General features: G+C 44.5%; 1 protein-coding gene and 1 long non-coding RNA gene across 11 annotated transcripts in view; one reads left to right on the plus strand and one right to left on the minus strand.

Moving 5' to 3' along the window:
* The first annotated feature begins 419 nt into the window (after positions 1-419).
* On the plus strand, positions 420-1,810 carry LOC309352551. The gene is made up of 2 exons (XR_014161363.1): positions 420-646; positions 1,307-1,810. It is a non-coding gene; the product is annotated as an uncharacterized lncRNA (long non-coding RNA).
* A 3,943-nt stretch (positions 1,811-5,753) lies between these two features.
* The window catches only part of APBA1 (amyloid beta precursor protein binding family A member 1), a 119,226-nt gene continuing 100,955 nt past the window's right edge, over positions 5,754-24,024 (minus strand). For 7 of the 10 annotated variants that reach the window (XM_081880958.1, XM_081880959.1, XM_081880957.1 and 4 more), the window contains 9 exons: positions 21,932-21,964; positions 20,081-20,167; positions 19,484-19,516; positions 19,207-19,392; positions 17,518-17,697; positions 16,657-16,869; positions 15,298-15,417; positions 13,880-14,020; positions 5,754-10,173 (listed from right to left, as the gene is read on the minus strand). In XM_081880958.1, the coding sequence (XP_081737084.1) occupies positions 10,102-10,173; positions 13,880-14,020; positions 15,298-15,417; positions 16,657-16,869; positions 17,518-17,697; positions 19,207-19,392; positions 19,484-19,516; positions 20,081-20,167; positions 21,932-21,964 (1,065 nt within the window). In that variant the 3' untranslated portion in view covers positions 5,754-10,101. The remainder of the gene's footprint in view (positions 10,174-13,879; positions 14,021-15,297; positions 15,418-16,656; positions 16,870-17,517; positions 17,698-19,206; positions 19,393-19,483; positions 19,517-20,080; positions 20,168-21,931; positions 21,965-24,024) is intronic. The other 3 variants (XM_081880962.1, XM_081880961.1, XM_081880954.1) reach the window with 3 other exon arrangements.

A 24,024-nucleotide genomic window follows, 5' to 3' on the forward strand; every position in this document is an offset into this window, starting at 1 on the left:
TCCACAAGCCTTTGGAGCCCGGCGGGAGTTCCCGCCTGGCTCCACAGGCTTGCAGACAGCTGCCTGCAGCCCGAAACCCAGGGAGCGCAGCGCTGTGCACCCCGGGCTTCGGGCAGCTCTCCGCAAGCCTGCGGAGCCCTGCGGGAGTTCCCACCGGGCTGCCAAGGCTTGCGGATAGCAGCCTGCTGTCCCTGAAGCCAAAACAGCGAGGCGGGGCGCTGTGCAGCCCTCCGTCTCGCTGTTCCAGCTTCGGGACGGCTGCGCAAAGCCTCCGCAGGTTGGCAGGGTGAAGGCACCCTGCCGCCCTGCAGAGGCTACAAAGGATGTCCCCGAAGCCTCAAGCCTTTGGAGTGCAGCTGCGCTCCAAAGACTTCAGGGTTCTTTGAGGCTGGCAGTGGGGGAAAGCAGCAAGGCCTGCTCTTGAACGCACCTTGAACGCACCTTGTTTTTGAGGGGGAGAACAAGAACCCCCCCTATTTTCCCCCTCCTATAGTCCGGTGCGTCCTATGGTCCGGTGCGTCCAATAGAGCGAAAAATACGGTATGCAGAGTTTAAAGAACATATTCAATTAATGTTATTAGGCATAAAAACCAACTCTATTTACTCATACACGACGTCACTGAAGGATAGTAATGGTTGCAGATAGGTAGCCGTGTTGGTCTGCCATAGTCAAAACAAAATTAAAAAATTGCTCATCGTCTAACATTGTGTATGCCATCAAATGCCAACAGTGTCCTTCAGCTCTCTATATTGGACAAACAGGCCAAACCTTACGCCAAAGGATAAACGGACATAAATCTGACATCAGGAATCACAAGACAGAGAAACCAGTAGGAGAACACTTCAATCTCCCAGGACATTCTATACAAGATCTCAAAGTAGCTGTTCTATTACAAAGGAATTTCAGAAATAGACTGGAAAGAGAAGCTGCTGAATTGCAACTTATTACCAAACTTAAAACCATGGAGAGACCTGGTCTGAACAAAGACCTTGGATTCTTATCTCATTATACATGACAAAGCCATTTTTCACCTTTTCACCCCTTGCTTTTTCCTGTAAGACCTATTGCAGTCGTTAAGAGTCGTCAACAGGCTCATCACAGCTATCTGCCAATCACCCATTCCCACCACCCTTCTGAGTAATACCCCTCCCCACCTTCTCACTATATAGAAGGGTCTGGTGACTTCTGTTTCAGTGTATCTGAAGAAGTGTGCATGCACACGAAAGCTCATACCCAGAACTGACTTAGTTGGTCTTTAAGGTGCTACTGGAAGGAATTTTTTAGGATAGTAATGGGTTCTTCAAGGATCATTGAGGAACCACAGCCTTGTAAGCAGGTCTTGCACCAGTGTCAGTAGTAGAACCAAACAGCACTTGTAGCTCCCTTCCTTTGATTGTTTGGAAAGTGAATGTGAATGCAGGAGAGCTGGCAATGCATTGAGAATTACTGCTATTGCTAGGTCTTGGAGTGGAGTTCTGTTTGGAAAATGGAGCTCCTGGAGAAGTCATCAGCTTCCAAGGTTTTTCTCACTTCTCATGGGTGTCCAGTAGACTAAGACTGGGTTCCTATAATCTAGTTAAGAGATAGCAGCAGTGCTTCCCTTGCCCCCAGTACTAGAATACTGTTATTGCTGGCTCTTATATCACTGCTAAATAATGCATATTTCCCTCCAAACTAATAAAAAATAAAAGTGAAAGGATGGTAGGTGAAAAAGTTCCATGACAAAAGAAAACATTTGGACAAGCATTTGCCTCGCCCCATGGGAGAGCCAGGACCTCGGCTACAGCTCTAGAACATGCCCAAAAATGGTTCTATGGAAACATAAAATCAGTGTGGGATTGCACATAAACATAAACTAAGTGGCCTATTCAGATGATGTAGCTAAGAGCGCAACAAGCTCAAATCTTAAACATAAGTATATGTCAGGGAACTGCCATCGGAGCCAAGGGTGGTGGTGAGGCTCCATAATGATGCTGGAGAGGGAACCAGCAAGGAGAGAGAGGAAGCTTCCGCTGGGGAAGGAAATAGACGTGACGCCAGGGAGAAAGGGGAGTCTGAGGGAGCTTCGGAGAGAAGGCTCCAGGACTCTTCCAGTGAAGCCAGCGGGGAGAGCACGGGACCTCCTCTGGGGACGCCCACTCTGCGCAGAAAGGTTTCGCGCAGAGAAGGCAGGCGGTGATTGGGTGTGAAAGAACTTCTATGTTGGAAGAAATTCAGGAAACGCCCACTGACGGATTCTGCCAGTGATTGAGACAGTCACGGTGCACTGACTGTCCAGCCTGGGGAAAGTTTTAACCAAACTACTCAGCTCGGAGCAGTTTGCCCCTTACGCACAAGCAACCCCATACCCCATTACAGTATACATTTAGTATTGTAATTCCAGCAGTCAGGGCAGATGTTCTCCTGGAGACAGTTTTGTTATCCTGGGGGATTTTAACATCCACGCCGACACAACCTTACAAGGGGCTGCTCGGGACTTCGTGGAAAGCATGGCCTCCATGGGGCTGCCCCATGGACATGGGCCCAACTCGTACTCGCGGACATGCCTTAGACCTGGTGTTGGATGCGGATGATCTGACACTTAGTAAAAGCGAAACTAAAGAAGTGCCATGCTCAGATCACTTCCTGGTGGAACTGGATTTCTCTGCGACCCTTCCCCTCTGCAAGGAGGTAGGACCAATTCAGATCATCTGCCCCCCTGCCACTTAATGGATCCAAATGGTTTCCAGAGAGTGGTAGGGGATGCTTTATCCCATGTTGATGGCCTTTCAACTGGTTCCCTTGTTGCCCGCTGGAATGTGGAGTTAACCAGGGCTATTGACTGTCTGGCTCTGAAGTGCCCTCTCCGATTGCATGGAGCCCAGACAGCCCCGAGGTTTTCCCCGGAGCTGAGGGCAATGAAACAATCACTGAGACAGCTAGAGTGCCAGTGGTGGAAAACTCATTCTGAATTGGACCGGACACGGGATAGAGTTCAAAGTTGAGCCTACCAAGTGACTATAGCAACGTTTGCTTCCGGGGCTCATGGGCTTCCTAATGCTAGACCTAGGTTAACAAACCTAGTGAGCTTTTTCACTGAGAAGGCATTTTCATTTGGCTCTCCCTGGTCCAGCTCTCTAGTGCCATGGTCAGATCACTTCCTGGTGAAACTGGACTTCTCTGCGACCCTTCCCCTCTGCAGGGAGGTGGACCAATTTGCAAGGTCTGCCCCCCGCCACTTAATGGATACCCAAAAGGTTTCCAGAGAGTGGTAGGGGATGCTTTATCCCATGTTGATAGCCTTTCAGCTGAATCCCTAGTGGCCTGCTGGAATGTGGAGTTAACCAGGACTATCGACTGTCTGGCTCTGAAGCGTCCGCTCCGATTGCATGGAGCCAAGCCAGCCCATGGTTTTCCCTGGAGCTGAGGGCGATGAAACAATCGCTGAGGCGGCTAGAGCGCCAGTGGCAGAAAACCCATTTTGAATTGGACCGGGCATGGGATAGAGGTCAACGTCGAGCCTACCAAGTGACTATAGCAACGGCGAAGAAGACCTTCACCGCCTCTATTGCATCTGCAGAAAACAGCAGCAGGAGACTCAGGTGGTTCACAATTTAAAGGAACCATTGGGCCCCGGTACGGGTCACATGATCTCCTGCAATTATTTTGCGAAGTTTTTTGCAGATAAAGTTGTTCAGATGCAGAAAGACTCCACTGTGGGAGCAGGGCCGGGGCGGGAGAGTGCTAGAGTCCTGTCTAGTCTGGTTGCGTGGAATCAATTTCAATCTGTTACCTCTGAGAATGTGGACAGGCTGCTTGGACGAGTGAAACCAACCACCTGTCTCCTTGATCATTGCCCATCCTGGCTCATAAAAGTGAGCCGGGAAGGGCTGGGCTCCGCGCAGTGATGAATGCTTCCCTCCGTGAGGGAGCATTCCCAGACCCGCTGAAATAGGCGGTTATTAAACTGCTTCTAAAAAAACATATTTAGACCCGGCCAATATGGCCAACTATCGCCCAGTCTCAAATCTTCCATTCTAGGGCAAGGTGATTGAGTGGGTGGTTGCTGAACAACTTCAAGCATGCTTGGAGGATGCAGACAATTTAGATCCCTTCCAGTCAGGATTCAGACCTCATCATGGGACTGAAACTGCCTTGGTCACGCTGGTCAATGATCTTTGGCAGGCTAGAGACAAAGGTGAGAGCAGTTTCCTAGTTCTGCTGGATCTCTCAGCGGCATTTGAAACCATTGACCATAACATCCTTCTGGGGGCTGGGAGCTGAAGGCACTGTTAATACAGTGGTTCCGCTCCTTCTTCCTAGGCCATATCCAGAAAGTGTTGTTGGGGGATAAGTGTTCAGACCCCTGGGCTCTCACTTGTGGGGTGCCTCTGGGTTCCGTCCTCTCCCCCATGCTTTTCAACATCTACATGAAGCCGCTGAGAGAGATCATTGGGGGTTGGGGGGTTGGGCTGGGTCAGTATGCGGATGCTACCCAGCTCTACCTCTCTTTCAAATCAACCAGTGAAGGTCCTGTGTGAGTGTCTGTAGGCGGTTGGAGGATGGATGGCGGCTAACAGATTGAGGTTGAATCCTGACAAGACAAGAGGCGGGCTGGTGTGGAGGACTCCCTGGTCCTGAATGGGGTAACTGTGCCCCTGAAGTATCAGGAGCGCAGCCTGGGAGTCATTTTGGACTCCCAGCTGTCCATAGAGGCTCAGGTCAATTCTGTATCCAGGGCAGCTGTCTACCAGCTCCATCTGGTATGCAGGCTGAGACCCTACCTGCCCGCAGGCAGTCTTGCCAGAGTGGTGCATGCTCTAGTTATCTCCCGCTTGGACTACTGCAATGCGCTCTATGTGGGGCTACCTTTGAAGGTGACCCAGAAACTACAACTAATCCAGAATGCTACAGCTAGACTGGTGACTGGGAGCGGCCACCGAGACCACATTACACTGGTCTTGAAAGACCTACATTGGCTTCCAGTACGTTCCTGACCAGAATTCAAAGTGTTGGTGCTAACCTTGAAAGCCCAGTATACCTGAAGGAGCGTCTCCACCCCCATCGTTCAGCCCAGACACTAAGGTGCAGCGCCGAGGGCTTTCTGGTGGTTCCTTCACTGCAAGAAGTTGAATTTACAGGGAACCAGACAGAGGGCCTTCTCGGTAATGGTGCCTGCCCTGTGGAACGCCCTCCCACCAGATGTCAAAGAAAAAAACCACCAAACTTTTAGAAGACATCTGAAGGCAGCTCTGTTTAGTGAAGCTTTTAATATCTGAAGGAATATTGTATTTTAATCTTTTGTTGGAAGCCTCCAAGAGTGCCTGGGGAAACCCAGCCAGATGGGCAGGGTAGAAATAATAAATTTCTTAATCTTATGTAAAGCACTCCTTTTAAGTTGTTTGTGAGACATAACTATTTCAACTATTTCAAAGTACAATTACACTCATCTCTTTAGATGTTAAAAGTAAATTATGCTTCATAATGTTCTTCCTCACTCTGTGCATATTTGTAAGGGCAAAGCAAGTTAATCTAGTGATTTTCACCAATATTCTTTTATGTCAAAAAAATGGAGGGCTGAATCATTAATTGCAGCTTCTTGTAAAAGTGGGAGTTGTTATGACCATGGAGAGTTCTCTGCCCAACATGGATACAAATATTTATGGAGTTCTGGAAGGTTGTGGAAATGGAAATCCATTAATAACAAGGTAGTTCAATCAGAATAAACCTTCCTAGTTCAACATTAATGAAGTTTTGGCTATAACCTAATGCCTTTTTTGGTTTGTTTCATTTTTTATTGTTGCAAATCTTACAGACATTAGCACTCTGTTAAGTAAAGGAATGTAGCACACATGAATACATCACAACGAAACAGAGGCCAAAAAATTAAAAATAAAGTAAAAAAATAACCACCCCATCCCACCCACAAGCTGCATTACAGAGAAAGGGGCCAGAAACCTGTGATAAGAGTCTGAGAAATTACATTCAGTAAATGTGCAGTACCAACATTCCAGGTTCACATTTATATGTAGAGAGAGAGAGAGAGAGAGAGAGCTCATCAAGTTTAGTGTTTACAAGAACAATATTGTTACAAATACAATACTATACTTCTCCTGACACATTTCAATGATTTCTATTCACCCTCTTTACAGAACAGTAGTATAAATTTCATATTCTTTAGTACTGTGCTCAGTCCCTATGTATATACACACACACACACACACAAACACGCTTGCCATCTTCAGACACAGATTTCTTTTTATTCCCAGAAGTACAAAGACCTCCCCTCCCTCTCCCCAAAAGCTTGTACTTGAACAATCCCAAAACATATTGCAAATTATAATGCAATTCAGACACACACATAGAAAAATGGTAAATCAAGAGGCAATTTCAACTGTTTTGTAAACATGGAAGAATTAATAAAGTACACAAGTAGGCAACTATCATTCTTGCTGAGTTTAGCAAACTTGAAGTATAAAATAAATTCTTCCTTTGATCCCAATACAGTACGTAATGCTTACTAGAATTTCTTAACAAGCTGTTAAAACATCAATTTTAACATAACCTTTCAGTCCATATGGTTTTTAACATTGAGAGGTCTAGAGCTGGAAATCAGGTCACAAGTCAGATTCCCTATGTACAAGCAGCACAACACTGCAACCGTGCTGAGAAATGTCCACATGAACCAGGTTGTATGTGAACACAGTTGACAATGTTTTTTGTAATTGTGACAGCACTTTCCCAAACTTCTGCAGTTCTAAGCAGCAGCAGCGGTTTGTCTCCATGTCTGGCTCCCCCTTCCACTGCACCTGTGAGGCCCTGTGTGCGATAGCCCTGTGTGTGTGAAAGCACTGTGAAACTTATGGTGGAGCAATAAAGGCCAAGCCCAAAGAGGTTTAGGACATTGATAATTTTACTCTCATGTAATAATTTGAAAGACATCGAGTTAAGGACATGGTTAAGTTTCCACCAGTAATGGTCTGATTTTATATATATATATATATCCATTCCAGTCCCATTTATATCCTAGTATCTTGGATGTTTAATAACAGCTGTAAAAAGATGCCTCTTGGCTAAACCTGAAAAAGAAATAGATCTATTCTGTGAGTCAACATGGTTAAGTGGTTGGGCTTTCAAGACCAGCTTTTCATTCAGGGATTTTCTGGAAAAGCTGTTCTGTATATAGAGAAACAAGATTTTCCTGATTGGGTGTCGATAAGATGAATAATGGCTTAGGACAGGCATAGGCAAACTCAGCCCTCCAGATGTTTTGAGACTACAATTCCCATCATCCTTGTCAACTGGTCCTGTTAGCTAGGGATGATGGGAGTTGTAGTCCCAAAACATCTGGAGGGCGAGTTTGCGTATGCCTGGCTTAGGAGGAAGAAAGTGTGTTTCCTTGTGGGAAGCGGGAAGAAAGGGCTATAGGTTAGTTGGAGTTGGTAGAAAAAAATGGTGAACAACCCTATGTATAATTTAATTTTATATGTTCTCTACATTTGCTACTTTTGCATTTAGTTAAGGAACTTAGGGGTTGTGTGCTGTTGTGTAAAGTCCATTCAAAACATCTTACTGAATCTAGGTAGCCTCAGACTAAGTACAAACTATGGCTGTTAATCTGGAATACCAGCATTACTATCTTTAGAGATCCCATGGCTTAGAATCCCTTAATTTAATAAAAGAGTTGTGCAGTGTTGTTACTCTGAAGATATTAAATTCCTATATTTCTTTGCATCATTATTTGGCCTAGTCAAAAGGATACTGATAGTTCTCTTTTCTACTGCAACTCCCTATTTCAGAAGTGAAAATGCAATCCTTGCACGCTTCCCATTGTTCCGGTAGAAAAGCTGTAATGACACACACAAAATCCACATTTTTCAAGGCCATTTTTGTGACACAGTGCGGCTTTTTCTCCCTCTCCAACTTTTTGTTCATTTACACCTCACTCCCCCTGCATCACAGCTAAATAACTTTAATAGGCTGTAAATCCTACAGCTGAAAATAATTTTTCTGGTTTTGCTTTGGAAAAAATGTGGCCAATTTTTTTGGAAAAAGACTTTGCTTACATACATTTGCTAATGGTTTCTTATCTAGCATGCTGTCCAGATCCACACCACTTTGTGGTGGTGCAATAAAGCAACAGCATCTGACACCGGCCAAAACATGCAGCCAAATATGCACAAGTCCTGCCCCCTCCAATGCAGAGTTGCCTCTTGGTTTCCGTGGGCTGAGGGGTTAGCCAAGTGAAGAAGATATTGTTGCTAGACTTGTCCAGGTTGAAATATTTCTCTCTCTCTCTCTTATTATCTCCTATAAGACTACTACAGAGTGAGTCTTTTAAAAGAGGCCCCGTGGAAAATGTGTACTCTGTATCCACAGGGCCTCTTTTAAAGGACTCACCCTGTATATGGGCAATATTATGCAACTGTACATGAACAATTCGTTTGTGAATAAAGAAAGGGAATTAACATTCCATTCCTTAGCCTCCCTAACAACTTGTGTGTATCGCAGGGCTTGGTTGTGGCTCAAGCATCTGTTACACAACCAGCTCCTTTCCTTCCTAGAACTTCCATGGCTGTAGTGGGAAGTAGGATCCACATGTAACACCCATGCAGGGCACTGAATCCCATCAGAATCTGCAACATGTGTGCATATCCATGCAACATGCAAACACCCCCAACCCCTTCCCCTGATACGTCAGTGTTGCCCTGGACAGTAAATTGGGCTGCCACTTTATCAGCAGTATTCCAGATTTCCTACCCCCTACACACAATATTAGGTTCCAGAAATGCAGCTCTCTTTCCTCCAAAGAATACTGGGACCCCTTGAAGAGCAACACATTTATTGTGAATGACACAATCTTTTGTGGGCTCTGCCCCAAAAAGGATCATGCCATAATAAAATTTTAAGTGTTTAAGGTGCCACAGGAGCATATTACAGTCTATGGACTCCTTTGATTTTAAATATTATGACCAAAGCCTTTTGGAATGCTCTTTCATTGCACGAGCATCTACAGTAAGTGAGCGTACCATTTAGTATCCCAGGCATGGGATTAACTTTACATATATTTATATATATATTTATATATATATATTACAAAATAAATTAAGTTTATACCTTCCACTATTTTGCTATGGTCCAAAATTAATGAGAAATTTTCTTTTAAAAAAAATTAAATACAAACTTTTGGACCAAAGATATGTTAGAAGTAAACTGGCTCAAAACAAAACCATTTGGAACTGCATGTAGACTTGCTGAAATACATAAATATCAAGCATACAGTTTTAAAATGTGACAGCCTATCAGCCCACAGACACATTCATACATACACAAATGGAAAAAAAGTTAGAAAGTTAAGATCTGACAGCAGTATTGTCCACACACCCCACACTGTTTCTGGTGGACCACTCAATCTTAGAAAGTACAGAACAGAAAAGCCATTGCAAGAAAAACCATGCTGCACATGCCAAATAGGAGACTTTGGGGAGTGTGTGAGGTGGTGGAGCAAGACCTTGCAGCATCATCTCTAGACAATGTACATTTTATTCCCAGAGGATTTTCAGCATGGGATGAGCAGAACCCAGCAGCAGCCCCCTCCTCATAGACAGGTGTTGAGCTACATTAGGAAAGCAGAGCTCACCTGAAAGACAAGGTGTCATCCCATTTCCTTTTTCAAACACATCACAACTTTTCCTTTAGGGCAAAAATGTCAGCTTGTTGCTAACATACACCTAACAGCAGCTATGTAGGATAAAACAAATCTGCATCCTTTCTGTCACTCAAAGAAGAGAATTTTACCTATTTGGTAAAAAGAGCTTTCTAACTTTATTTTCTATCCTAACAGCCAGAGAGGCATAAAATGATGTAGCTGGAACAAGTGTGTGTGTGTGTGTGTGTGTGTGTGTGTGTGTGAACAAGAAATTCTTGGTTAGTTTTCTGTTTTGTGAAGAATTACATAAAACTAGTAGTAAAAAGGTGCAACCCAAAATGTCATCTTGTACACAGAATGATAAAAGGTGAGAAACAAGAGTGAGACATGTTGCTGCAGAAATAAAAATGCAGCACAAGAAAACTCCACTAACGAGGAAAAGTGTCTCCCTTGCACACTGGGTGCGACAACTTTAGATGTAAACCGGTTGTTCCTGTGCGGTCAAGAGTCTGTACATGGCAGCTGGCATGGTCTTCATATGAATCTGGACAAAGGAAAGAAAGACTGGCGTCAGTTTCATATATGCGTTTTCCAAACATTCACAGTTAGCCTTCTGAAAACCGAAGGGCTCCTTCCATCTGCGCAAGGGATTGAGAGCTAGCAGAGATTCCCACTGGAGGTGGAAGAACGGGATTTTAGCTTAGCTGAACTCCTTCCCTTGGCAGCTTGCCAGCTTCACACACTGTTGTGGAGGGTTTCCCATGCCTCTAGAACAGATTTGTGGGGTTTGCAGGAGAAGGAAAAGTAAGCAAGGAAAATCCTGTGAATGGAGTTCTACTTATGGAAATACTTCTTGCAACCCTTTGTGTTCAGGAATGAGGGAGATGTTCAACAAAAGGGGAAAGGAAAGAAAGAGTGTATCCTAAATTAAGGTACAGTACTTGAGTTTCTACATTTTTGCAAAGACTGCAACACCATCCATGTCGTTTAAGTTAGAAGTCCCACCGAACTCAGTGGGACTTACTGAGTTCAAGTAAATATAGACATCATCAGCAGATGCAAACATTAACCAAATGGGAACAAGTGTGCTACAGTTATCTTCAGTCTTTTCAGACCAAGGACACATCTCTAAGCATGTTTATTAATTTATTTTATAATAATCATTTATTTTTTCCTCCTCACTTGCATCATCTGTATTTCTTCATCTCCTTCAATCTTTAATACATCAACAAAAAGAAAACACTATGGTAGCATGGGGACTAGTTCAAGCAATTTTAAATTGGGATATTATCAAATTGTGGGGTGCAACCTACCTCCACAGCTGTAGTGAATAATAATAATAATAATAATAATAATAATAATAATAATATAATATTTCTACCCTGCCCATCTGGCTGTGTTTTGCCATCCACTAGGGGCGGCTTCCAACAAAAGATTAAAAAAAGATAAACAACAAACATTAAAAACTTCCCTAAACAGGGCAGCCTTCAGATGTCTTCAAAAAGTCAGCTAGTTGTTTATTTCCTTGAGATCTGGTGGGAGGGCGTTCCACAGGGCGGGCGCCACCACCAAGAAGGCCCTCTGCCTGGTTCCCTGTAACCTCACTTCTCACAGTGAGGGAAACACCAGAAGGAAATGTACTGGGAGCCAATGTAGGTCTTTCAAGACCGGTGTTATGTGGTCTCGGCGGCCTTTCCCAGTCACCAGTCTAGCTGCCACATTCTGGGTTAGTTGTAGTTTCCGGGTCACCTTCAAAGGTAGCCCCACATAGAGAGCACTGCAGTAGTCCAAGCGGGAGATAAATAGAGCATGCACCACTCTAGCAAGACAGTCTGCAGGCCAGTAGGGTCTCAGCCTGCGTACCGGATGGAGCTGGTAGAGAGCTGCCCTGGACACAGAATTGACCTGCGCCTCCATGGACAGCTGGGAGTCCAAAATGACTCCCAGGCTGTGCACCTGGTCCTTCAGGGGCCTTCAGTTACCCCATTCAGAACCAGGGTGTCCTCCACACCAGCCCACCTCTGTCCCCAAAATAGTACTTCTCTTGTCAGGATTCAACCTCAATCTGTTAGCCGTGATCCATCCTCCAACCGCCTCCAGACACTCAAAGAGGACCTTCACCACCTTCACTGGTTCTTATTTAAAAGAGAGGTTGAGCTGGGTATCAAACCCCCTGATCTCCACCAGCGGCTTTATATAGATGTTAAAAGGCATGAGGCAAGAGGACGGAACTCTGAGGCTTGTGGTGTCACAAGTGAGAGCCCAGGGGTCTGAACACTCATCCCCCAACACCGCTTTCTGGACATGACCCAGGAGGAAGGAGTGGAACCACTGTATAACAGTGCCCCCAGCTACCAGCCCCTCTAGATGGTCCAGAAGGATGTCATGGTCAATGCTATCTAAGGCCGCTGAGAGATCCAGCAGAACTAGGAAACAGCTTTCACCTTTGTCCCTTGCCCGCCGGAGATCATCGACCAGTGCAACCAAAGCAGTTTCAGTCCCATGATGAGGCCTAAATCCCGACTGGAAAGGATCCAAATGGTCCACATCCTCCAAGCATGCTTGGAGTTGTTCAGCAACCACCCACTCAATCACCTTGCCCAAGAATGGAAGATTTGAGACTGGGCAATAGCTGGCCATATTGGCCGGGTCTAAAGATGTTTTTTTAAGAAGCTGTTTAATGACCGCCTCTTTCAGCGGGTCTGGGAAGGCTCCCTCACAGAGGGAAGCGTTCACCACCCTGCGAAGCCCATTAACTAGACTAGGTTTCCTCAACCTCAGCCCTCCAGATTGTTTTGGCCTACAATTCCCAAGATCCCTAGCTAGCAGGACCAGTGGTCAGGGATGATGGGAATTGTAGTCTCAAAACATCTGTAGGGCCGAGGTTGAGGAAGCCAGGCCTAGACCTTCCCGGCTCGCTTTTATGAGCCAGGATGGGCAAGGATCAAGGAGACAGGTGGTTGGTTTCACTTGTCCAAACAGCCTGTCCACATCCTGGGAGGTAACAGATTGGAATTGATCCCATGCAACTTGACTAGACAGGACTCTAGTACTCTCCCACCCTGGCCCAGCTCTCACGGTGGAGTCTACCTCTTTCCAAATCTGAACGACTTTATCTGCAAAAAAACTTTTACCAGGCCTCGATGGCAAAATTGTTACCAGGCCCCGATGGCAAAGGTGGTTCCGTTAAATTGCGAACCACCTTAAAGAGTCTCCTGCTACCATTTTCTGCAGATGCAATAGAGGCGGTGAAGAAAGTCCTCTTTGCTATTGCTATCGCCACTTGGTAGGTTCGATGTTGAGCTCTAACCTGTGTCCAGTCCGATTCAAAATGGGTTTTCTGCCACTGGCGCTCTAGCCGTCTCAGCGATTGTTTCATCGCCCTCAGCTCCAGGGAAAACCATGGGCTGGCTTGGCTCCATGCAATCGGAGCGGACGCTTCAGAGCCAGACAGTCGATAGTCCTGGTTAACTCCACATTCCAGCAGGCCACTAGGGATTCGGCTGAAAGGCTATCAACATGGGATAAAGCATCCCCTACCACTCTCTGGAAACCTTTTGGGTATCCATTAAGTGGCGGGGGGCAGACCTTGCAAATTGGTCCACCTCCCTGCAGAGGGGAAGGGTCGCAGAGAAGTCCAGTTGCACCAGGAAGTGATCTGACCATGGCACTAGAGAGCTGGACCAGGGAGAGCCAAATGAAATGTCTTCTCAGTATGTTAACCTAGGTCTAGCATTAGGAAGCACCATGAGCCCCGGAAGCAAACGCCTTGCCTGCTGGGCCCCTGCTGCCACTTGCCCCTTCTTCACTGGCTGGAAGGGACCAGAGCAGGTACTCAGTGCCTGACACCTGTAGGATAAGAAGGAGGGCCACTTGGCTCTGACTGGAGTGCAGAAGGCCCTTGGCTTCCATTCAGCTGATTGCGGCATCATGTGTTCCTGTGAGGTAAGCCAGAATGGTGGAGGATCTTGAGGGAAGGAAGCCAAGGGCTCACCTGAGCCCTGAGCCCAGTGCCTTACCCCTTAGCCCAACATATCTAATCAATTTGATGTGAGGATAAGCCCCAAGTTGCTGGAAGGAAAAAAGAAAACATACAGAGGTAAATGTTTGTACAACTAGATCCATGGCCATTCAATGTACTTCATGAGAAAGCCACACACAGCAGGAAGGGCTGACCTGCCCACACCTGTGATCTCCTTTGGTGCCAAAATGGCCTTGGGGGGGGGGGAGTGAAAATTGCCAGCTCCTACCTCACCAACAGCATTTGAAAGAATGTGAACAATCTTTTCATGAGGTGTTGCTACAACACTTTGCCCATTTATTTCAATGATTCGGTGACCCACTCGTACGCCTCCTCGCTCTGCAATGCCTCCTCGCATAAGGCTACAGATCTGGAAAGAGAAGATGCAAAAGAATGACAGCACACCATGTGAGGCCCTGGAACCATGAAAAGGCAGGAGCTGCCATTAGACCAACGTTGAATTCACACATCAGACATTAAAAACTTCCCTAAACAGGACTGCCTTTAGATGTCTTCTAAAAGTCAGGTATTTGTTTATTTCCTTGACATCTGATGGGAGGGCATTCTACAGGACGGGCGCCACTACCGAGAAGGCCCTTTGCCTGGTTCCTAATACAGTGGTACCTCAGGTTAAGTACTTAATTCGTTCCGGAGGTCCGTTCTTAATCTGAAACTGTTCTTAACCTGAAGCACCACTTTAGCTAATGGGGCCTCCTGCTGCCACCGCGCCGCCGGAGCACGATTTCTGTTCTCATCCTGAAGCAAAGTTCTTAACCTGAAGCACTATTTCTGGGTTAGCAGAGTCTGTAACCTGAAGCGTATGTAACCTGAGGTACCACTGTACTATTCAGTATTAGGGATGATATTTACAGAATCACTAGCAGCTTCAGTGTTATCCTGGCACCCTGAACTTACTCCTCACTAACTACAGCCACACCCTCACACGTCAACAGATTTCAGCTGCCATGCTTCTGGCTTTACCAATTAAACATGGGAGTATTTCTACCATATATCCCGCTGCTGGAAAAGCAACAATGTGCACTCTGCAATCCCCTTCAGTTACACTACCCCAACCCACAAGCAATATTATTAACACCTCAATTTCCATTATTTAATTACTAGATATTATTCCTTCAATCAATGATAATAATTATATTTTTTAATTTATTTATACCCCACCCATCTGGACGGATTTCCCCAGGCACTCGGTAGCTTATAGAATATATAAAATATAATAAAGCATCAAACATTAAAAGCTTCCTTAAACAGGACTGCCTTCAGATGTCTTCTAAAAGTCTGGTAGTTGTTTTCCTCTTTGACATCTGACGGGAGGGCGTTCCACAAGGCGGGCACCACTACCAAGAAGGCCCTCTGCCTGGTTCCCTGTACTTGGCTTCTCGGAGCAAGGGAACCGCCAGAAGAACCTTGGAGCTGGACCTTGGTGTCCAGGCAGAACGATGGGGGTAGAGACGCTCCTTCATTCATTTGCTTAACTATCAGGTCCTTAATGTTTATGCAAATAATGCTTTGGCTAAAATTCAATACACTTGTATATTAAGTGCTTTTGAAATCAGCTTCCTTTTTTATTAAAGAAAATATCAATAGAGCTAGGTTTATAAACAGTTAAGAATGTCAAATGCTACTTACAATGCCATTCTGAACACTGAAGCCAAGTTGATATCTGAGGTCTGGTCTTCTGATAAGGACAGTAGTTACTGGAGGGCATCTGACTATATTCAGCTTAACTCTAGCCTGGTTTTTCAACCCCTTGAAAACAATATGGCAAATAAAATTTAAAATTAATCTTAATTTGTGCTGGAACATTACACTTTAGTTCAACTCAATGTGCAGTATGGTACCATTTGCTCCATCATCACAATTTAAGAACATGCACAGCAGAAATACAAGCTCATGTTACAGAACTTGAACGATAACTAATGCAATGAGTAGTCACACAATAAAGTGTAGCTACACAACTTCATCCAAGAAAAGTTGCTGAAGTGGAAAGGGATTCAGCCACACAGGAGTGGCTCCCACAGCACTTTGGAAAAATTGGAATTTACTTTAAGCCACTTCATTTCATAGAATTGTAGAGCTGGAAGGGACTCCAAGAGTCATCTAGCCCACCCTCTGCAGTGCAGGAATCTCAGCTGAAACACCCAGGACAGATGGCCATCCAATCTCTGCTTGTTAATCAAGCAAAGATACATGCACATAGATGTGGGAAGACAATAAAGTAAATAAAACTACAACTCTGACAGTAGGAAAAGGCTATTCAGCAGCCATCTGGTGTGCAAAGACACACAAGGTTGCAAGAGATTTTCATTCTGTTTTATAGCTTCCACATTTGGGGTGGTTGGTTGGCTTTATTTATACATGGAAAAGCACCAGACAATCCAGACCTAAACATCGGCTGTGTTGCATATGCCCACCCCTTCGCCTTCCCAGTCAGAAAATGTCCCAAGGTTCTGTATATACATGCAGTCCTTCCACAAAGAATCAGAAAAGGCCAGCTGAGCTTCTAGCAAGTGCCCCATGACACATTATGCTTTTGTTTTTAAAAAAGTCTGAGAGTTCATATATTTCATTTTGATGACAGCTATCCTATAAGCCGTAAGTTGGTACTGGGTGGTGTGAGAAAAATGATTGACATGTATGGACTGGAAAGCAGATTTGATTAACATGTAAAATACCTGGGCCATGGTACTCCTGAACAGGTAATGGCGATCCCAAATGCAGAAGGTATTTTCCATCTGGATGGAAACTAACAGCTAATGTCTATGCATTAATTGGTCACAACACCCATTTGCACACAGGCTGCTCTGGGTCATCCTTTCATGCTCTAGAATGTCATCATCTTAACAGCTTGCTTTCATGGTGCAAGGCTTTCCACGTGTGACCACACCAAAGCAGCATCCCACTTTAACCTGCCAAGGAGCCAACAGCCTTCTTCCCTGCTACACCCACAGTCAGGAGCCCTTTCGAGACTAAGTCTATTTTCTGTACCTTTATGATACTCTGACAGGTAGAGAGTGGTAGGCCAACCAAACTGGTCCCGTTGATGGACATGATTTGGTCCCCTATGTTCAGCCTCCCCGATTTCTCAGCTGGTCCTCCATGCATCATATTTGCAATGATAACAGTAGGCAAGATGGATCCCCATCCGGACTCTACAATTACTACACCCAGAATTTCTCCCTTCTGCTTCTCAATGAAAACCTGAATTAGGAGAAGAAAAAACGAGAACAACCTGAAACCTTTCTCCTCTATGAAACCTACAGAATAAATGAAACTGCCTTCCAAGTGCACACACTTCTCTCTTGCAACTAAATCAGTGAAGGCATCTGGAAGATTTACATCAATAAAAATATGTATAACATTATTATCTGTGCGACAGTGGAGTGGAATAAAGCAAAGGAACTCAGCAGGATTATTATTATGGGTTTAAATGACTACGAATTACATCTTCATAAAGTTATTTTTCTACAAAGTTTAGCACTGTATCTCTCAAGCCAGTTTCAGACATAGTGTTTTTGAAACGAGCTCTTGCAACCCCATGTTACAACTATAAAAGTGAAAATTCTGAATGCATTAACACTGCAGGCCAAATATTTGAAAGCTGTTCCTTTAAAAAAAAATACATGGCAGATGGTAATCAATTCAATCTTGATAAATTTAGCACTATCCTAAAAATATAGAAAAGTGGGGTGTGAGAGGAGGAAAGACTGGCTGCTGATATCCCACGAGTAGAGAAGCAGGGACAGAAGTCATTCTTGAGGAACTCCAATGGCTGTATAATTGTTACTAGAATTGGGCTGCTCAGGGGGTTATCAGCTCAAAGGCTTTGTTATTAGAATGGGTACATACATCTTTGCAATTTTCAGACTTAGAGAAGTGGATCAGGTCATCATTGTACATGTCTTGGGTGTTGAGCAGGTCACTGTATTCCTTCTGGCTCAGGTCTTCTGGATTTATCCCATTGGCCCTCAAGAATTCCTGGTAGGCCACACTAAATGCCTGACCTATGGACTGTGCAATTAGCTGTGCCTGTAGCAGTTGCCAAAGGGGAGGGGGAATGAAACAGGAACAAAAGCAGACATACCAAATTAGTTCACAAAATCAAGTGGAAGCTGGAAAAGCTTTAAAAATGATACAACTACAGAACACACATCAAAATGCTTCTTTTTTATTAGTGGTTGCTGAATCATTTGGCTCACTAAGGGCCATGAGGTGGGCAAAATATAGTGAGGGCCATCATAAAAATTAGCCTTTTGTTCCTCACTTGCCTAGGGTCTCCTCAAGTACATCACTGCATAAGAGAAAAAGATGATTCCTAATTTGGGTCATACTTGCAATTTGTGTTTCTGGGTCTGCTCTGTATTCTTACCAGTCCTTATTCTCACCAACTCAGACCCCAAGAGTAGTCTGGATGGCACCTTCCAAATGTCATGGAACAGGGGTCGGCGAACTACGGCCCAGGGGCTGGATGTGGCCCACCAGGCTCGTAAATCTGGCCTGCGGACCCTGCTGCCCGCTCAGTCAGTCTCTGCACTGGGCTAAATCGCCGTGGCATTTCCTTGAAAAGAAGCCAAGGACGCCTCGCTGCGCAGAGACTGACTTCTGTGATGCTGACGCAGCTTCGGATTGGCTGCAGGAAGTTCCCGCAGCCAATCCAAAGCCTCACCGCCTGTGCGCTTAGGTAAACCCGGCGCAGCCATGGACGGAGAGGCCGGTGGGCGGGGGGTCTGGGCCGTGCCATGGGCATCGTGGCGGGTGTGTCACAGGGCTTCAGCAGGAGCTTGGCGCCCATCTCGGCGCTGCTGCTGGCGGCGAGCTCAGTGGCAGCACTGGAGCAGCTGGAGGGCAAGATGCGTGCCGCCTGCTCGGCGCTCTGCGTGCGCAGCCTGCCTGCCGACCTGGCCTTGGACAATGGGCCGCAGCGTGTGATGCACACTGCCTGGGAGCTCTGAGGATGGGCCAATGGAGCGGCTGCTGCTCGTCAACAACGCCAGTGAGCGGGTGTCATTGAGATGCGCTCCTGAGTGCGTGCAGAGTGTGTTCCTCCTCCAGGTCCAGAGGCAGCTGCGGGACCGGCCTGCAGGTATTTATATTTTTCTAAATATAGTCCAGCCCCCCACAAGGTCTGAGGGACAGCTAACTGGCCCCCTGATCAAAAAGTTTGCTGACCCCTGTCATGGACTATAACTTCAGCCCCAGCCATCATGGCCAATGGTCAGGGATGATGGGAGTTGTGGTCTACCAACATATGGAGGGCACCACAATGACTGCCTGTCCTGAAAGAAAGGAAGCCTTTGTTCTTCCTCTCTTTGCTCTCTTCCTCTGTTGTCATTGTTTTCATCTCAACCCATATCCAGCTGGGATCATCTGGGTCAGCTCTCCCCATCTGGCTGGTCATTCCAGTCATCAGTCACTGCCCACTCCCCAGATGACTGAAGGAGAGCCTTCTCTTGCACTGTGATCAGTAGTGGTTGCATTTGAAAGTGAGAGGAACAACTCTTTGCTCATTTTCAATGCAGAAACAATAAAGCTCCTTACATCCTCAGATTCAAAGACATGGCAGATCATTTTATACTGTCTCTTCCCATCCTGGGAGGGATGAGATGCCTCCACATTATCCTGGGAATTAGATCTTGGCATTCGCCTGCGAGCCATCAAGACGACTATATTCCCAATATCTGCAATGTAGGAAATGGTCCTCAGAGGATGATCCATCATAGTTTCCTAGAGAAGACAAACCCTTCCATTAGTGTTCTTTAGCACTAACACATAAGAATTTAAAAAACATTGGCATTCAGTGCACACAAACACTTACGTTTTCCACATTAAAGGGAATTTTCATCACCTCCTAAAAGCAAAGAACAGTAGAAGTTCCCACTTGCAAGATCTCGAATTGCAGCAGTATGAGGTCAGGATATCTATACCTCTTTGCAGAAGGCATAAGCTTGTCTGATTTTGGACTACAGCAATCTAGCAGTACTTTTCAGTTATATTTGTAGCCCTATGCTCCCTCCCCCATAATACTTATTTAAACCTAAAATGCTAGAAGGCGTTTACAAATCTAGCATTTTATTCTTCCTTGTCAAACTGATATTTCTCAGCATAACTTTTATTCTTGACCTTTCTTAGAGTAAGCATCTGCAAAAATATTTAGCTCATAAAAGTGGAGAAATAACCTTTGTGAAATGAATGACAAAAATAAAACAAAACTATGTTGATAGCTCCTTTTATAAAACATTCAGGGTGCAATGATCTTCCTGCCTCACTTCACCCCCTAATAAATGATCTAAAACATGCTACCTTCAGGTTAATAAAAGGAACAAATGCAAATAAATACAGTATATGGGTGATGAATCAATGATGATAAGACAACACTGTCTTATCTTGATAAAGTGATGGGTATTTGCTGTACCTGAGTGTCTGCATTCAGCACTTTTATTCTCTGTGTTGAGATGAAGAGGTCAACTTCTGTCATGGGCTGAGATTCACCTTCAGGGGCCTGCAATTAAGGTCAGAGTTAATCAGCAACAGCAACAACAAACAAGCATTTGAGGAGAATCCGTGAACAGAACTGTGTTAGATCACAATTCAAAAAAGCCTTAGGACACAGTCATCAGAAGAGCAATGCAACATGTAGCATTAAGATAGCAGAAGCTAATGGTATGCATAGAGGTACAGAAGCTGTCTATAGGGGTACGAAATGTGAGTTACGAGCTCAAGTCAGTACTGTGCACAAAAGTGTTAATTCCCTACAAATCTCTTGCCCATTATCCCTGTTCCTTTCAGGGGAAGCTAGACTTGCGCTCTTGCACACATCCCTCCTCCTCTTTCCCACACATAGAAAGAAAGTGCTGTGATGTTCACTGCCATAACTGGGAGCCTATGAAGTGATCAAGAGATGCTTAGTGGGTTCAAGGAGAGCCTGAGTATACACAAACCTCTGGCATTTGTCTTGATTGTTAACTTCCTAATGTTGCAAGAATGTCCTTCCCATCTGTCTATAATCCCATCTGTTAGAGAAGGAGTAGTCAGCATGGTGCCCTCAAGATGTTATGGGAGTCCAACTCCCATAAGAGCTGCCAGCCAAGACAGCCTATAGTCAGGCAGGATGGGAGCTGAAGCCCAACCAGGTCTGGGGTGCACCATGTTGGTTAGCTCTCTATTACAGAGTGGTTATTTAACAGAGTTAAGGAAGATGACATAGAGAAGAAATGGACAAGGATATATACAGTGACCTTTTCTCAATGGCAGCCTTTTTATATTTGAATAATAATTTTGCATTAGGAAAATTTGGAACTTTTGTATATATCTATTTATAAATTGTATTTAATAAGTGAATGAATGAATAACCTTGTCCTCAGTACCCCAGAAGAATGGGACAAGAGAGGGGAGGGCAAGGTAATGACCCCAAAGTGCCCAGCTCTTCTCTCCTTTGATGATTATACAAATGGGGTCCTCTTATTGTATCTGAGACAGTCCAAAAACACTCCTTTTCACACATGCCAGTTTACATTTCCCCCCACTCATGGTTGTTCTGGCAAAAAGAGTAAGTCACAAAGCCTGCAAAAATGGAAAAAATGGAAAACGAAAACACCCAGCACACCCCAAAGATCAGAGTCTGTGATGTATAATACAGGAATGTATAATGCAGCTCTGGTAGAAGAGTCCTTGTGGTCACTAGAGGCTAAACGGCTAGGAGCACAATTTCGTACAGTAAAAATTGGCAAAATTTTTAGAAAAGCACCTAAAAATTCCATTTAAATCTCACAATGATATGTATTTAGTAATCTTAGTATAGTATATAATTTTATCTCTATAAAGGTTTGGTTTTTTTTGCATCCAGCAATTTAATAACCTCCATGAAATCAAACGAAACTACCGTTTAAACACAAGCTGAAATGCACAGTTTTAGAAGCATACCATTTAATATATTTAAAACCTTTCTCAGTCAGCTCTATAGTTGGAAGATAGTTTTGGGAAAAGCCTATTTTCCATTTAATTAAACCTTTCCATTACCCTACTTTGCATTACCCTACTAACATGAAATGGCTAATGGTAAACAACAAAGAGTAAATCATGCTACTGGTTATTTGAAAAATGTCAATTTATATGGGGGTTCAAACAAATTGTAAGAAAAGGTTTGCTGGATACAGAATTTTTTAAAATAAAATGTGAAAATCAAAAGTAAGAAATGCAAAAACAAAACAAAAAAACAAAAACAAAAAAACAGGAAAAACATCAAGCTGATGAGTTTGTACTGCACCTTCTTTCTGCTTTTGGCTAATTTCTGGGCCATCTGCTTAGCATGTAATAAACAGAGACAGGAGAATAGTTAGAGAGGTACTTTCAGAGACTCCAAGTCAAGTAGGGATCTAGAATATCAGGACTATGACTGCCATCTAGCCAAATTAAGTTCTGCTTCATAATTCAAATTTCACACAGGAGAGTAAAGTTTTATAAAATAACCCTGTACATAGACACCAGTCGAGAGAGGAAGGCAGACAGACAGACAGACAGAAAAAGGAAAACATTTTGCCCAGTAACTTAAAAAAAAAAAAAAGACTAGCTGTCTTAAAGGAGAATCTACTGTTGAGAGAGAAATAATTCTGCTAAAGAGCAAATTCAGCTGTTGCTACTGAATACATATGAAACATCATTTCTTAAATCCACAAGAGAAAAGTAATCCAGCCCTGGCACTCCAATACAGCCAAACTCCATCCAATCCTAAACATGGTACTAGAACTCAATATAAGCAAATGAGTCTTATTTTTGTGGAGGCTGCTTGAAAACATCCTCAGCCAGATGGTTTGCCATGTAGATCCTTGGCCTCCACTTCCAAGGAGAAACAGATGCTCACCCTTTAGGTTGCCCCCTGCTCTACACACACAGAGTAGTTGTCCTGCAGAGGATGTTGCAAGCCACCGCCACTTGGCAGCTGCAACTGTAAACCAGCCTTTGGGCAACTGACAAATGGCTATTCTACTAGAGGTAAATGAGCTCCTGAGCCCCCACAGCTTCCTGTGGCAATTGGCATGAGCATGGCAGATTTTTTAAGAAATCGTCCTCCTCCAGATGAGCAGCACTGCTAGGAAATGGTGTGCCTCTGTCAACTCCTATACTGAGTCTTCGATGTGTATGTACTAAAGGATCACACCATATGGAGGATGCCTACGACCAAGACCAACAGTCTAGGATTCCAGGTGTTATGTACTGTATGAATGGCTAGCAGCCATTTGGGCCCACAAGGAGGAGATGTTTTGACACAAAACTGACTTGAAAACTGATCAGAGGGATGTGGCACAAAGCAGCTGTCTCCCAAACCATGCCCATCAACCCTCCACACAGAGACTTAGGTGCCACACTAACAAAAATATTGAGAATTCATTCCAGATCTCTCACAAAAGTTGATTTTTGTTTGTTTGTGTGGCAGGATTTTTTTCTTTGGGGGGGGGGTTACATTATTTCAGAATACTAACTGAACAATGATAAGATGTGAATGCATGCCAAAAAAATCCAGAAAATCTCAGCAGCTCTACTGCTACAAATGGTCAACACAGAAACCCTGAATGTGGAGCTGAGGCATAATCTAGGAGGAGTGATTGTACAGATGGCTAGAAAGAACACAAAGATGTGGGTCTAGACAGAAGTATTTCTGTTGTGTCCCTTCCATGCTGTGCTCTAGAGACACACACTCCTTTGGGGAATGGCCATTCTGTGGCACCAAACAGAAGACTGAACAATCTCAATGAACCAAGCTGGTGCAGTGACCCCCTCCTGACACCAGTACTGTTGCTGCCCACCCCTGCTGGGCCAGAGGGGAAGGACAAGGTCGGGAACACCCAGCACCCTTGCTGTGAAGGTGGTTAAAGATTTCAATGAACCACTAAGGGGCCAGAACCATCCAGGCCTCCCCAGCCACTCAATGTGCCAGGGGCTGAGGCACAGGGGGAGCAGTGCTCTCAGTTACTGGCACCAGTACAAAGATAACAGTTTTGGCAGTTTGTGCTGGATAATACACAGGATGGATTTAAAATACTATTAAAATACATTTTTAAAACTACAAAATATACTGTACGTATCTATACTTCTTATAAATTCTGTGTTTATGTCAGATATCTACCAGAAAATACACAAAATGCCATTTAAAACTTCTTCAATCTTACCAGCACATTTTTGAAAAGGCTGCATAGATTCAACTTAGCACTACTGTATATCAGTATTTTTTTCCTCCCTGCATAGTAAATCCTCAGTACCCATTCCATGGTCATCATGTTCGTGTGAGCATTCTTCTTGGGCTTGATCACAATGCAATATATGTTAAAACAGCAAGACGGTGTATTCTGTCTCCCAAACCAT

Source organism: Podarcis erhardii (assembly GCF_964252035.2).
Source record: "Podarcis erhardii genome assembly, chromosome: 11".
Classification (NCBI taxonomy): Eukaryota; Metazoa; Chordata; class Lepidosauria; order Squamata; family Lacertidae; genus Podarcis; species Podarcis erhardii.